The sequence below is a fragment of the Balaenoptera physalus genome (genome assembly GCF_965194825.1).
Source record: "Balaenoptera physalus genome assembly, chromosome: 4".
NCBI lineage: Eukaryota > Metazoa > Chordata > Mammalia > Artiodactyla > Balaenopteridae > Balaenoptera > Balaenoptera physalus.
The window spans coordinates 120,795,666-120,812,671 of NC_138891.1; the positions used below are offsets into that span (position 1 = coordinate 120,795,666).

Below are 17,006 nucleotides of genomic sequence, written 5' to 3' on the forward strand. Positions count from 1 at the left end.
GGAGAAAATGCTGGAATAGAGCAAAGTTAACATTAAACTTTAGATTGTCCTTTCCAAAGAGTACGATACATTTTGAAAGTTATCATTTCATTATATTTTAAACTCCTTTCCCTCATTCATAGTGACCTTACAGATGTCAGGGTTTCATTTCCCAGGCTGCATGATCAGAGCCATATTTTGAGATCACACACAGGCGCACACAAACACACTCTCACACATCATATATGCATACATACGTATATAGAATTTAAAATATGAAAGAAACGTTGGAATCGGAAATGCATATCCTTGTATATATAACTAGGCACTATGAACTTTGCAATATTATGAACTATGTTATTCCTAACCAAATGTATGCTTTATATATTTTGATATGAAGACTAAATATCTCATTTAGAAAGAGCCGCCAGAAAAAAAATTGAATCCTTGCCTAATGTCATAAAGTTTTATGGTCACCAAATTATACATTTTGAAATGCCATAAGTACTGACCTGAAGTTGTTGCAGGACTTATCGTAGAGAAATTCTCCAAAGATGCTGGAATAAAGTAAAGTTAGTTTGAAGTTAGGGCTTAGAGTATAAATATATTACAAAACATCGAGTGTAGTTTGAATATTCATTCAAAGGGCATCTGATCTACCAGAGTTTCCATTTCATCCTTTCTCATCCTGAATGTTCCTATTTATTTATTTAATTATAATTTGATTGTGGTACATTTGATGAATTTCCAGAATCTCTATGTATTCTCTCTATAAATTTACCTATGCAAAATATTTGCTTTATTTTACCCATTTAAGAAAGATATCTATTTATTCATCATAATTATATAGAATAATTTATATTTAAGAGGGACAATATAACACACCATATCTTGTCAGACCTAGAATCAATGGCTTTGCACTGAAACAAATGGATGCCAAAATAATCTTACACATGATAATATCTACAGGGAACTAAGTACTGTTTAAGTATAAAGTGCTTTTCACATAAAAGATAAAAACTAGCTATTTTCTTCACCCATTAACATGTTTAATATTTTTAAAGATATAATGACAACTATTTTTCTTTAAAAATAAAGAAAACCAAAGCATATCTTATGATCTAATTAATTTGTTTTCATTCAAAACAATACTTATGGTAAGTGGGTTAAGAGGTATGTCCTCTTCTACTAACTAGATTGTTTATTACATTATTTCTTCATTACTGCATTGTCTTCTTTCTAAAAGATCTGTAGCAGTTTCATAAATGATACATGGTAGATTATTGATGAAGAAGATAAAATAAGTTTTATAAGATATTATCATAAAGAAGATAATATTTTAATTTTCATTATATTTGGTTTGATAGTATACTGTATAAAAATCAAAGGTATCTGTGAAATTATTAACCAATTTAAAAATGTAATAAATTTGAAAATTCACATGATGCAAGTGAATATTAAACTTAAATACCTAAAATTAAGCTTCGTATTATGTTTACAAATGTGTTTTAATATAGTTCAACAAGTTAAATGTAACTTCAACTTCTGGATCATATTCTTGAGTTGATGTTGTGATATAGTTTTTTGCATTTATGATCCTTATTCTAAGTTAATTCAAAGGATATGGTTTTATTGAATAAATAAAAATTTTAAAACCACAAACTCCCCTCTCCCAAATAGTCCCACCGCAGAGAGTCATGAAAATAAGTTTCAGCACACCTGTCAATTCATTTGCCTCAGCACACCTCCAGAAACTGATGCCTATTCAAATAAAGATAGCAAGATACCACCTTTCTAGAAGAAAATTGACTATTGAAAAATAATCAACATTGTTTAAAGACAAAACTATTACAAAGAAACTCTAATATAAGTGCTAAGAGCGCAGATATTAGGCTAAGACCACGTGGGTCAGAATCCTCCATCCACCTCGAAATAGCTAAATTTTCTGTATGTTAGTTGTCTCATCTGTAAAACGGGGGTAGTAAAGATACTGTGTAATAAAATTGGTATGAGGAGTAAATGTGTTAATAGAAAAACCACCTGTTGTAGCTAATAATAGTAGTAGTTTTCAGCTCATTTGAATCAGACAAAAATCCAAAACAGTCTCTGCTCCAGCAGCTGTGCCAGAGGGGACCTTCAGTAGAAGGGGCACTTAAGAACTTGAGCTGTCTTCTCACTGAACAGGCACGGCAAGATATAGTAGGGGGCTTAGTGAAAGAGTACTGTGCTTGATGAACCCATGCTGTAAAGAAAAGCAGCTAGAGGTCTGCAATTTTGTATCTACTATAACAAAATTTAAAAAATGGATGTTTTTTTATGTTTCCTTTAAGAGCAAATCTATACTGACATCTCATTCTGAAGCAAAACTATTTGAACTGGCAATAGGCTGTTTGCCTTTATTCCACTTGATGTGGATATTTATATATTGATGAGCTTTCTAACATCTAAAAATTTCTGAATTCTGAAACATATTTAGCCTGAAGATTTACAGATAAGAGATTGTGGATCTGGATGGGCCTGGCAACTTACTATTGTTTTCAACCAAAGTAGGACACGGTATACATGTTTGTTGAATTAAATTGAATGGGAAATAACTAAAATGGAAAATTTAGAATAGCCTAACATTGATAGACATTATTGTCTTGCTATTATTTTTGATGCCCTATATCTCTTCCCCTTTGATTTATTTTTATCTTAAAATTATTTATCATTTTAAAATAAAGTTTTATTTTTTATAAGTAATTGGGATGAATCAAACTCATAATCCCCTCTTTTTACTTCCTTTCCTTCTTTTAAGTCCTCAATCAGAGACTGGACTTGCCACTTGACTATGTAATCTAATAACATCTATATGACTATCACAAAGTAATGTGTCACTTTCCAATGCAGGGTTCCTGGAAAGTCAGGGTGTGCTTGGCCAATGACAAAAGTGTGATCAGACCCACAAACATTTATGCATGCCAATATTTTCAGAACCTTTTTGATGTTTGATATTTTACAAACATTTTCTCACTGACATTTTTCTTCAAATACAGTTTCTCCATATTTTATTTGTCTTATGTAAATGTGTTACCTCAGGCAATAAGACAGGTTTCTAAAGTCCAGGGTGATCTCACTGCTCCCCTGGTACATAGCTAGAATTTTAATTTCATAGCTTAACAATTCAAAGAAATCAAATAATGTTCACAGATACCTGAAATATCAATGCTGTTCACATCAATATGGAAAGTGACCAGTTGGCTGGATTTATTTGCTTCAATGCCTTGAATCATTTCTTCTTTTACATTTTCATCTGACACCCACTGGGCAAAGAGAAGGTCAAATATGACTATAATGCTGCCATTTCTGCAAAGCAAAAAATGACATGAGAGAAAAAAGTTAGCCTTCTTCAAATGATTTGTGTTCAGTTTATGTAAGATGTCTTTGAAATTCTCCACAGTTATCTGCTTGTTAATCCTTATTACACCTATAAAAAGTAGGTCATGTCAAATATTATCTTTATTTCACAGGTGGAAGAAAGAGAAATTAAAAGACAATGTTTCTCCAAGAACACAAAGATATATCCAGAATTAGAACCTGATTTTTCTGAGTTCCACATTAGCACGCTACTCCCTAGGCTAGACCACAGAAACTTGTGTCAAATTAAACCAAATCACATGGTATCATGACATTTATTCTTATTTTACTGTTTGAAAAAATAAAGAATGTGAATTTGTAATTTTTCATAGATGACTTCTAAGTGGGAATAGATCTAAAGTAGTTTCACTGATTTCAGAGAAAAATTTTCTATATAGTTTATGAAGGCTTGACAGCAAGCTTATAGCAACTAATTTATATCTACTTTTTTTTCTCCATTCTTAATATAAAATAAATGAAATATGCCCTGATTTAGAAGGGTAGAAAGAAGACAAGAATAAGTGGATTATTGGGAATTTGTGAGATATTCTGTCTCGTGGTCAAGGGTTGGGATTATCTTGCCTACTCGTCTCTGACCATAACATTAGAGTTCAATTACATGACCCAAGTCATCTTCTCTTTTACTTCATCTCCTTCTCTGAAACATGCATTTTCAAAGTTTTCTTCACTGGTGATTTGTTTGCAGTTTAAAGAATCATAAAAATGAATAAATTTTGGGCCCACTAGAAATACAGGAGTGATTTTTGCTCTTCTGTCTACATTTCTACTTTGCTACTGTGCTTTTAAGATACAACTGCTTGGGAAACAAACTCTAGCTCTGGTCTTCATTCTGTATCCCTCAGTAAGCTGGGGGTACTCAGGGTTTACTTGGACCCTTAAAAGGCAGACTAAGGAGAACCAAATTTTTCATGGTATGTTTGCTGGTTCTGAAATTTAGGCATTTACATTCATATCCTTGTGATATCTTTAAGTTAATGAGTTTCTTGAAGGACTTCATCAACTTCTGAAGAGTTCTTTATGTATCTGTATGTATATATGTCTTGATAAAACCTATAAGAATTTTTTTTTTTTCCTCCAAGACTATATACAGGATAAAAATGTTCCTGAAAGATCATAGTAGATCAGCATTTCCTCTCGGTAGGATATTCCTTTTTGGTTTCTGTGCTACTATTCAGGTTCATCGTTTAGCAGAAGTGATTCCTTTCTATGTAGCTAGCTTTTCATGATTGATGTGAACAGGATACTCTGATCAATAATTGCACATTTCACCTCTATTAAACATATTATTTAAAAATGTTAGAATGTTTAACTTTCCAATCATCTGATTAAATCAGAGTATCCAAATCTTGTAAATGGCAAGGCTCCTTAGTAACTATTTAGATCCAGGTTCCCCAAATTTACCCACACATGGAATCACTGCTGTCCTTGATAAAAATAGATTTCATCACAGACACTGTTTTTATCTATTCTTCCACACGTGTTAATTTTTCCATGCTGGCTGGTCTCTAATTTTGTTTGAGAATAACTCTCCATTTTCTCATGGCTTCTCCAACCATTCCTCATGTCAATGATAGTTTTATTCATGGGCATATGACTAGGCCCTGGTCAATGGAACATGAGGGGATGCTGATCGGCAACTTCTTGAAAACTTCTCTATATTTAATCAAATAAAGGTTCATAGCGGACTACTACTCTTCTTTGTTGAATGTTATTATGTCTACATATGATTGCTGGAAATGTCACATCTATCTTGGAACCATGAGGCAAGCTATGATTGACAAGCTAAAGATAGTACAATAAAACAATGAAAACACCTAAATTCTTGATTATGTTTCCGTCATTGTTCCACTGAATTAACCTCTGCTGAAACCTCCAGATTTCTTGTGATGTCAGATGGTAAATACTTGTTGTTTAAGGCACTTTTAGTCATGTGTTCTGTTAATTGCAATTTAAAAAATCTTAACTGGCATACAACTCTCAGGCCTCATCCATATTTATTTAAACAGATGCCCAAGAAAAGGGAGATGACTCTATTTTTGCATCTGATGTTGGCCAACATTGCAATTTTATAAATAGGGAGAATGAGACTCAGAGTAATATAGGTAATCTTGCCTAGAGTTATACAGCTTATTAATATCAGAGAGAGAGAGGAATAAAACCCAGAACCTCTGTTTCCCAGATGTGTTTTGATATAGTTCCCATCCCCCACCCCACATACCACTGCTATCAACACCATTATGAACTATTTGTCAATAGGAAAGACAATACAACACATTTGCCTAGATGCAGATCTAGGTTTTTATTATCTTGCATTGTTACCAGAACTTTATATCTAAAAAGATGCAGAAAATAGCTAGTTGGAATTGGGGGGGGAGGATGGATATTTTATTGCCGCCACACTTTGAGAGATAGAAGCTTCCCTCTTCTTGTCCCTTTCCCTTTCTCCCTCCTCCTCCCCCGCCACCTGTTCTTCTTTTTCTTCTCCTTTTCCTTCATCCTCCATCTCTTCCTTCTCCTTTTCATTGTCTCCTTAACCAACCTCACCCCCCAAAATTCTTAAATGGACAGAGTTAAATATGGTAAAAATAAAGTGAGAGTGAGCAAAGTCCATTAGTTTCTCTGTCTTCAATTTCTAATCTTTACCTCCTTGGTTGCACAGCACATAGCTTTAATTCTGATTAAATCAGATTTTTCTCTTTGTGTAACTTTCACATATTAAGTTTGACTGACCACTTGCTTTTATTTTATTTGAGTTAGGGAGTAAAAGACGTAAGGTAATTTTGGTAGAGAGCATACAAATCTGGAATTTTCTTTCACTGTATTGAAAGTAACTGGATAAGTTCATCCTCAGGCATAAAACATCTTCATATGAAAGATGTGTTTTCTTAGTTGTGAATTATACACTGCATTTAATAATTTATACTTTGCAAGGACAGGAGTTACAGATCCTATATCCACATACAGTTGTATTCTTTAAAATTTGTTTCTTATTCAGAGTAAATGTTGAGATAAGAGAGATATACAGTAGAAATCAGGAAAACCATAATAAACATTTGTGTTTCATGTAATAAGAAAGCTAAAGCTGTTATGTTAGTAGTTTAGTAATGATCTCTATCCTGCTGTGAAATTGAATTTATTTATTAAGGTAATGCGAATTCTTCCTTTAGGAAAAAAAAAAGAAACAATGGCCATTTTCATTTCAAAGTACTGTTCCAGTGGAATATCTGAGTCTTTTTTTTTTTTTAACAGATAAATCCTATCATTATACAGAGAGCCTGTGTGCAATAAATCAAATGTTTCTTATCTCTTATTTTCCTTAATGACACTGATAACCTCTAGGGTTGCTGAGTAAACAAAAGTCTTTCCTTTCCTAACTTGATGACTTATCTGTGCTCAAAGGGCAAAATAAGCTTCATATTGCCATAAAGTGTAAACAGCACTTTATTAGAAGAATCAACTCCTAAATTCTCTTTGAGTCAAAGCGCTTTCCACAAAGCAGAATAGAAAGTGTTCCCAGATGAGGGTAAACCATTTGCTTGTCCTGTAGAGTGGCTCTATACACACACACACACACACACACACACACACACACACACACACACACACAACTTAGCAGGGGGACCAAGATTTGACATTAAATAATATTTTTAAAAGGAAGAAGAGGTAGATTAATGACTAAGTTTAGTATTCTGAGTGCTATAACTTGACCATGTACACATGCATGGGGTGTGTATTTCAGTAAAATCAGTAACAAAAAAGGAAATAGGCATTTTAAAGGATTTTTAGATGTATTTTTCACAGTTGGTTTGGCTATTGTTAGTTAGTTGAGAAGTCAGTTATTTCTGTGTCTTGATTTTATCAACCGGAGTTTAAGGTGAAAATAATTTATAAAGGTAATTAGGAGTCTGTCAATTTTTTCTATAAGTGGAATATGTCATTTTAAATGTGATTATTTAAAGTAAACCTAAACGTTTGCTTGTTACTTTCTTTCCTGCTTCTGAATTTCTTTTCTCATCCTTTTCTTCTCAGTCTCCCAAAGTACCTACCTATAATTTATCTTACAGACATTTTCATGAAATTCCTTTGCATTGCATCTTTTAAAAACTCACTTCTGATTTAAAAGTAATTCAGCTACAACGAGGTGAAAGCCTCTGTACACTGATGAAGTATATTACTTGAGAATTGTTATAAAATATGTGTCAAGGTTTAGGCACTATATTAGTCTCCTAGGTAGTTTAAAGGAAGGGAAAGAAATAATTCCTTAGCTCAAATAATTTACAGTTTCACATATAGTGATTTTACTATCTAGAGAAACATAAGTTTACTTAGTAAATATCAAAGAAAATGCTCGGGTTTTGATAAACCACCAGACCTTATATAAAAGTCTATATTCAGCAAATTTTCCCAATCTAGTAAAAACAAAGTTATCCAGCATGTTGTAAACAAGAGAAGACAAGAGTTCCATTAGCAAAACTATCCTAATAAACTCTGCACTAGATATCGTGCTTTGCGTGGATTTCACTGGTTAGAGCCTGAGGAAGGCGAGGAAGGACCGGGGTTACCTCTCCTTAAGCAAGGTTTTAGTTCTAAAACCTTTAAGAACTAAATTTGAGTTGAAGATTTAATGCAGATCTCCACATTCAATCCTCTCCAAAACTGGAAAAGAGAAATTGGTTCCACTCATTCCAGAGCAGAGAAAGTGAAATAAAATCTTTCATGCATGGTTTTACCTTCACAGAATAAATACTGAATAAATATTTTAAAACAGCACTTCGAGGAAAACACACAAACAAAAAAAAATAATAATAACCTTTCCTGAGAGTCCACCTGTGTCCTTATAGCCCTGAAATTAGGCATGAAAGAGGCTATCAGAGATCATAAGCCCTGGAAAACAGGAGTTGAAGCCTCTGTGTTGTGGATAGGAATGAAGACAGTAGATGGAGGTAGGGTTGACTGGCTACTGAGACTAAGATCTCATGAATATGCAGTGGGATAAAGAATGATAAATATAGATAGATAAGTAGGTGAGAAAGAAAGAAACAGAGTTCTATTTTTTTTTTTTTTGATATAAAATGAAGCTTTGTGCTTTTTTTCGTGATGGCTTCCACTAAGTGGATACGTTTTGTTCCAATAAGAAATGGCAAGGCCTAAAGTTTCCTTCTGCCCATTAACTAATTCTGTCATTGTTTTTCTAAACATAATCTCTTTTCCTTTGACTTGACCTCCCTACCTCTGTTTGGTCATTGAGAACTAAGGACTCTTTTACTAATGTCAGGACTTTTGTGAAGACCATGTACCAAGCATCTTTGGTGCCAGGCTTTCAGGTTCAATTGTGTCTGATCTGAGACAGGAGATTAGTCTTTCTATAAAGTGAGGTTCTCTGCATTCTCCAATATCCTGGAGTACTCTATGGCTTCTGTTTGATATAAGTTAAATGTCAAGACTCCTAGGCATCTGCATACAGTCAACCTCAGCCTTCTCCATGTGTCTCTGAACGATTTTGCACTTAGGAGAGAGAAACATGTTAATATGAGATAAATTATCTAGCATTATTATTATTATTTGTTACAAATATAAAAGTTTATACTATGCCACTTTTCTCAATCCTCCTGGAAAATGTTGAAAATTTAAAATGTTCCATATTCTCCTAAAAATAGTAACACTCTTTTACAAATATTAGCAAAAAGATCACTATTTCGTGATCCTGTGCTTTCTATCTATAGAAAAATTTTGAGCTATACTTACTCAAATTGTAAAACTCTTGAGTTTTTATATTCATTTTTCAGATTACTTGATTGAAAGATATCATCTATCTAAAAAAAGAAAAGGATAAGAAAAGGCATATTAAATTTTAGATTTTGTTTAAAATTTTAAACAAAGTAATCTTTATATTCTACTTAGAACTGTATTGGGGTGATTTCCTTCTCTGTGATGATGGGTCTCATACATTTAAGTATCCTGAGCATATTACATTTATTGACTAATTTTTTTCAAAGAGAACAAGATCTATGTATCTTTTGGCAAGTGGTTAGAGAAACTATGTTATGAAATTTTAAACTAGTTGAGGAGAGAAGGTCTCCTACCATTTGCTGAATGTCAAAAGCAAGAACTTTGAAATCCACTGAGAGTTTGTCTTGCAAATTAGGATTATATGTAACTCCGGATGTTATTGTCAATGTCCCTCTGGCTTCATGACTTTTTCCAAATGCTGCATCTAGATGAATTAATAAGAAACAAAACGCTGAAAATGTGAATGATGAATAAGAGAAAATATGCACATTCTGGTTAAGACATAGAAGTAAAGTTCTTGCTTAATGTGTTGGCCCTGGAGTTCTTGTTTTTTTTCTTTGCAGTCTTCGTGTTTCATCATCAGCTGTTTTTTATTTTTTAACTTATGTTTTTAGCTATCTAGTTGTTTTAAAAGATTGAAAATTAAACTTCTTCTCTATCCCATTATTTTTTTTCTTTTCTTTGAAGTCTAACCAACTCTCCAAGCTGCCAAGTTTTGCTTGGTTTTTGTTTGTTTGTCATTGAGATTCCTGTTGGAAGATACAGGGATGATCAACTTCCACCAATTATGGGAACTGATTCAGGGAAACATAGTGAGAAATGGACCATTAAAAGTTTTGTAGTTGCTTTCAGATACTTCTTGAACACCTAACGTCAAGGGACACTGCTCATTTTCTGCATGTGGATTGCTGTGAAGATTTCAGTGTGTATATTAATTTGGAACATAGCTTTGAAACTACTTCTTTCATTCTAATAATTATAAAATTGGCATGTATGACCTTTTGCCATTAGATGGAGACTGTCATTATTGGAGAAGTTATTGAGAATGCTGCAGAAAATTTATTATCTCAATATGAAAAAATATAAGAAAAAAGCTAACAAACTGAATACAAACATGGGAAATAAAATGTGCCACTAAGGCCAGTAAAATCCCATTATGAGATTATTTTCTTTGCATATATATTTATATTTAAAATGAATTGCTTCAGGTGAAACTCACACAATGATGAAATCATTAGTAAATGTAATAATAATGATGCATTGACCTGGTATGAGAAGTTGTTATTTCTTCTTTTCCCAGATGGGGAAATTTGGGCTTAGATTCACTAAGAAAATTTCCCAACGTGATAAGAGTGACAGATCTGGAATTTAGACAAAGGATTGACTGACTTCAGAACTGAAGATCTGTCATATATTGACACAAATCTCCTAGTCCAGAAGGAACTTTAGAATTAACACTTTAAACAATAAACTTGCACTTCGTCTACACAGTTATCATTGCATAATTGATGTAACATATTATTAATACTATTTCATTTGTTTTTTAAACATTCAAAATAACATTTAGATTTGCATATCTAAAAGTGAAAGGCCAGGAAAGACTGAGGAACTGTCATGGATTGGAGGAAACTAAGGAAACATGATAACTAAACCCAGTGTTGGAATCTGCACTGGATCCTGAACAGGTTAAAGACATTAGTGGAAAAACTGGTGAAAGTTGAATAAAGTGTTTGGTTCAGTTAATAACATTGTAACAATGTTAATTTCTTGGTTGTGACAACTGTACTATGTGTGTACTAGATATTGACATTAGGGGAAGCTGGATGAATGTCTACAATTTTTGCAACTTTTTAAAAGTCTACTATGGTTTCCAATAAAAAGTGTTAAAAGTATGTTAAAGTAAAAGTATGTACTGAAAGTAGTATGTCATATCCTCTAGCGTTCTATTATTGACTTATCTCAAATCCCTTCTTATATTCAGTTGTTCACAATTAAATCATATTAACATTTATAACTATTTATTTTTTATTTTTCTGGTAAAATAGCTAACTTTTGTATTTTTATTGAGCCTCAAGGCTTCCAATAGACTTCCAGATAATTACATATCCTTGAAGTTATTCACAGCATTTAAGTAAGACCAAAGCAGCCTCTTTTCTAAAAGTCTCAGTGAATTTCTATAATTTATTAAATTGTTCTTATAATTATATAAAATATCACAAGCCTTCTTTCTCTTTAAAATATATTCCTGTATGTAGCTATAGTAGTTAAATAAACCAGAAATTATATTGGAATTATTTTATAAAACTATAAATCATATTTATTACATTCTAATTTACTTATTTACTAAGGGAAAAGAACTAACTCAAAGGCTGAGCATTTTATTTTCTTGGTCAAACCAAAATCATTCACATATAAAAGGTTTTGCCCTGAGGGTTTTCAGAAGGAATTAATATGCCTATATATAATTCATCATTTTTTTAAAAATGTGAAAATGTTCTCAGAAAAAATAAATCCAATACTCAAGTTTCTGCTATGCTGCCATTTTTTAAAAATTATCTTAGAAATGAATAAATGGTAAAGAAGAACACAAGTTCTAAAGTTGGACTGTCTAGTTTGCACCACCTGACAATGTTGCAAATTTAAGCAAGTTACCTAAATTCTCTGTCTCTGATTTTTCACCTATAAAATGAGGGTAACAATAACAACTAACTCACAGGTTTGTTGTAACAAGATAATACAATTGGAGATCTTTTAAAAGCAGTTGGTACAGGTAATTTAGCTCTAAATAAGAATTACCTTTTCTTTTTTCTTTTTTTCTTTTTTTCTGTCAATCACAAATTGCTACTCAGGCAACTTGAGATCTTTATAAATTCACAATTACATTCAAGTTGCCTTATACTGTTGCAATTCAAATTGTTGTACTAATAAGAGAATAAAGATATAATTCTCTAGAAATAAACAATATTTTTTCTTTAACTTGGTCTATTTATCCGCTTCTATGGTCAACAATGTTTGAATAGGTTTATGACTTAAATTCTATCAGAACAGACCCACAGGCTATGAACCTACTTTGTTATATGTTGGAACTGAGAACATCATCATTTTTTGTTTTAAAAACTTAGTCTCATGTTTGAATTCTGAATTAAAATCCAAATTATAGGGGGCTTCCCTGGTGGCGCAGTGGTTGAGAATCTGCCTGCCAATGCAGGGGACACGGGTTCGAGCCCTGGTCTGGGAGGATCCCACATGCTGCGGAGCAGCTAGGCCCGTGAGCCACAACTACTGAGCCTGCGCGTCTGGAGCCTGTGCTCCGCAACAAGAGAGGCTGCGACAGTGAGAGGTCCGCGCACTGCGATGTACAGTGGCCCCCACTTGCCGCAACTGGAGAAAGTCCTCACACAGAAACGAAGGCCCAACACAGCCAAAAATAAATTAATAAATAAAAATAAAATTTTTAAAAAAATTAAAAAAAAATCCAAATTATATACCATGTTAAAAAAAATTCTTTGAAGTAAACTACGGTGATGCATCTGGATGCAATATAAATACCTTGCCATGAAAGCACAGCAATGCATACAATATGCTGGCAGGATTCTGGAGATTGAAGTGTATACATTCATCTGAGAGCACTTTTCTGTAGCCAAGTCTATGTGACTTACCTCTTTCTGATCCCTTGATTGACAGCCAGGCCACTGCAATTAATCCAGCACAGAGCACCACCAATATGGCAAAGAGAGCTGCGAACATGACTTCATAGGTGCTGAGAGAATGGCGCCTTGAGGGTACACTTTGCTTTGAGCCCATCTTTGGTTTTTGAAGGTTTGCTACTCTAAGGGCTCTGAGAGAGCATAGAAGCTTGCACCAACTGAAGAGCACAAGCTCTCAAGTTTTCCAAGAAGGATTGTCAAACAAGTCTATACTAGTCTGACTAGTCAGTGTAAATGAGTTGTGTATGTCCCTTTGGCAACATTATGTCTCTATACATTAAGTAGCTTTAAAAGTGCAGTTAATGTTTAAGAAGTTATTAGTGAGTACAGAGAAGCTTAGAGTTGTAAATGTTAATCACCTGAACAGGCCAATTGTCAGTGTGAATGATATTAACTGCATGTTGTAAACAAAAATGATACTTTATCATTTTGAAAACTGGTAGAAGAAATATGAAATTCATGGTAGTCAAATTAATCATTGGGCACATGCACATGATATTTGTAAAGAGTGCCTAACAGATCAACCTTCCACCCTCTGACTCAAGTCATTATTAAGACATTTTTTCCTGTTTTATGTAGGTGTAGACATTCTAAAGATAAATTTTAAGCACATATGTGTGTGTATGTGTATATATATATATATATATATATATATATATATATACACATAAAGCCTAACATATATATTAATACTTACATTTCTCTTCCCACCCTCCCTCTATCCCACTTTCTCTCTCTTTTTCTGTATCTCTGTATACATATATATATATTTCTTATTAAAACAATCACAAATTTTGTAATCTTCATTATGTCACCCATGTGAAGTTGTGCAGTGTAAGCGAGTATTGATCTAACCTAAAGGAAAGTCCACTGAAACAAGGCTTCATATGCCCATTTTTTATGGCCTCATGTAGTTATCAATGAACAGGAGTAGCAGCTGTGAGAGGAACTAAGCACTTTTTTTTCTATTTTAAGAAAGTATTCTGGGTGGGGAAGATATTACTCACTTGCCCAGGACTTAATCTTTTTAAACATGCCAATAATAACAAGAGGACATGAGAATTCCACACTCATAACTGTGGTTATGGGAAAACCAGGACTGTTCTCTGATAATTAAAGTACAGTTTATCATGGGAACTTCCACACTTTGAATAACAATGAGTTTAGAATTAAAAATTAATATATAAAACCAAACCTGTTCTGAAGTAAACCAATTTACCTCTTGTTCTGGCAAGTAAAACTGGCCAGAGATAAGGAAGTACTAGGTCAGGGGTATTTCTTTGGAAGGTAATCCATGGAAAGTCCATGAAATGAGTTGGGAAGTGAAAAGTGGGGAAAATAAAGCCAATAAAAGTATGCAATCAAGCCGGAAACTACCATAGGCTCAGGAACATAATCCTGCTGGGGACTGCGTGAGACAGAGAGAAAAGTCCTCAGGATTACCCCAATTAATGGGCAAGGAAGTTTATTAACCAAATAGCCTTGCTCACTGGTACAGAGTAGCTTATGGGGCTTTAACTCTCCTACTTTCAGCTTACCCTGTGTGTGTGTAGAACATTCATGAAAAGCTGCCCTCAGCTTGCAGAGATGAAGAGAGCCTATGTGGGAAGTACCCTTATAGTTTACAATTGAAAAACATTTTCCATATTCATGGAGAATTTCTACTAATTAACACATAAAAGACAAACAGCAGGCAATTAACAAAAACACAAACCCAAGCAAACAGTAAAGAAATAAAACACCATCACACAAATTTCTATAGGTTCTCACTTTTAGTAGATGGTCAACTTCAGTAGTAATTATGGAATTCCAATTAAAATAAAAAATGAAATATTACTGACCTCAAATATACTAGCAACAATTAACATCCTTAGCATTACTAAGCAGTGGCATTCATCGCTTGTGAGAAAGAAAATTCAAATAATCATATAGAAGAGCAATTTGGTAATATCTATCAAAACTAAATATGCATATACAATTTGACCCCTGAATTAGTCTACTACTATACATCCTAGAGAAACTCTAACACTTGCAGGAAATGAGATGATATTCATTACAACATTATTTTATGCCCCACAAAATAGAGAGAAAACTTGTGTCCATCAATAGGAAAATGAATTGTACTTTTTAAATAATAAAATATTATACACAAGTTAAAAGTGTACGAACTGGAGCTCTATGTACCAGCTTGGAAATAATAAACAAACTTTTACACAAAGAAGCAAGCTATACCCCAGGATCTGGCCCTGCCCATCATCAGATAGTTGATAGATAGATAGATAGATAGAGCATTCTGTCCAAAAGCAGCAGAATACACATTCTTTTCAAGTGACATGGAACATTCCTCAGAATAGATCACATGCTAGACCACAAAACAAGTCTCATTAAATTTAAGAAGATTGAAATCATATCAAGCATCTTTTCTGACCACAGTACTATGAGACTGGAAATCAACTACTATGTTGTACACCTGAAACGTACATAATATTGTAAGTCAATTATATTTCAATAAAAAACAAGAAACAAGTTGCAGAAGAATATATGCAGTGTTACACTATTTAAAGTCAAAATAGAAAATAATTTGTTTAGTAATGCAGTTATATGTAATAAAAGTTTACATGGGAATGGTAAATAAAAGCTTCAGTATCATGATTACTTCTAGGTAGGGATGGGATTGGATAGTATGGGAGTGGAATACCAACCAAGAGGACTTCAATTGTATTTGAATTGTGTTAGTTCTCTTAAAATTTTTGAAATAAATTAGTGAACCATGTTAACTTGACAGAGTTAGATGATTAAGACATATGGGTTAATAGTTTTCTGCATTCTTCTATTATATATATATATTCTTCACTTTATATATATATATATATATATATATATATATATATATATATATATACAGATATAAAGTGAAAGGGAAAGCATGTGATTGATGTCTCTGTGATATTAGTTTCGTCTTTATTAAATAACAACTAAATTTTTAAAATCTTTATGCATAGAACTTTCTACTTTGAGAAATGTGGAAGTCACAGAACCACCCCCCTTAAGTCAGTCATTGAATATTTATAGGAGAGTAAAATATTTATTTTAAACATATATTTAAAAACTTAACCATATAAGTTAAAATGATCTAGATGAAGTAGAAACAAATAAGAACAAATATCTGGTATGCTCAGTGAAGAGAATATGTAGCTCTGGATAGGTCAGCATCATTAATACTCTTAATGAAGCTTTCAGTGAGGAAATCAAAATCGTGGCCAGTTCAGTGATGGGAATGACACATTCCAGTTAAGTGAATAATGAAGTAGGAAGATACTTGAAGATAGTGAAAAATGGAGTAGGTAGAGCCAATATTGAACGTTTGGAGACTCCTAGGGGAGATTATAATTATTTTAGCCTATAATGAATGAAAGGATAAGAATTGGAAACTAAGAAAATTAAGAGTGTATAAGCTCTTGTTAATATTATTGAAGCATAAGGGCCAGAGGGTTAAGAATCATGGTGCATAACATAGTCCATTCATTTGCTCAGTGTGATTTTATACTCTGACTGCCCTATGTAGCTGTAGTAATTGCAAACAGTCTCTAAAGATTAAGGCCCTGAGCATTTATAAAATATTTCTTCCACTATTCAGCATAATGTGAGAAACTCCCAATAGCTTTCATCTTTAAATAAATTCCTGTGACTGGGTTGTTATTGGACATGTTTCTTAAATAAAGATTAAATTAAAAAAAAACTAATATAAAACAAGAAAATCAATATTGCTCATCAATAATAGTTTTGGAGATTCTACAGATGATTTTTTTCTCTGAAAATGTGTCCAAATACTCCAGTGTAGTCAGTCAATTAACACTTAGGTGACTCCTATGATTCCTGGTTCAAGGATGACAGAGCTGTATGAAATACACATCTGCTTGTCTCCAAGGCTGGTATGTTTTTCTTTGACTTTTCATATAATTTCGACACAGTATTCTAAAACCTAATTGATAAGTCTCTTTATATTTTAGGTGTTACAAGGGACAGTAATCTTTCTTTGTGAGATATCTGAGGACTTTGATAAATACCTTATGGGGTGAAAAAAAGAGTAGGTCTTTAAATATTGTTAGATAT

General features: G+C 33.0%; 1 protein-coding gene across 1 annotated transcript in view; it reads right to left on the reverse strand.

Annotated features, from left to right (window-relative positions):
* Nucleotides 1–15,767, reverse strand: part of TMPRSS15 (transmembrane serine protease 15) — a 141,398-nt gene extending 125,631 nt beyond the window's left edge. The window contains exons 1-4 of the mRNA XM_082460669.1: nucleotides 12,846–15,767; nucleotides 9,480–9,610; nucleotides 9,142–9,209; nucleotides 3,173–3,324 (exon numbers count right to left, since the gene is read on the reverse strand). Of these exons, the coding sequence (XP_082316795.1) occupies nucleotides 3,173–3,324; nucleotides 9,142–9,209; nucleotides 9,480–9,610; nucleotides 12,846–12,990 (496 nt within the window). The 5' untranslated portion in view covers nucleotides 12,991–15,767. The remainder of the gene's footprint in view (nucleotides 1–3,172; nucleotides 3,325–9,141; nucleotides 9,210–9,479; nucleotides 9,611–12,845) is intronic.
* Nucleotides 15,768–17,006: the final 1,239 nt, after the last annotated feature.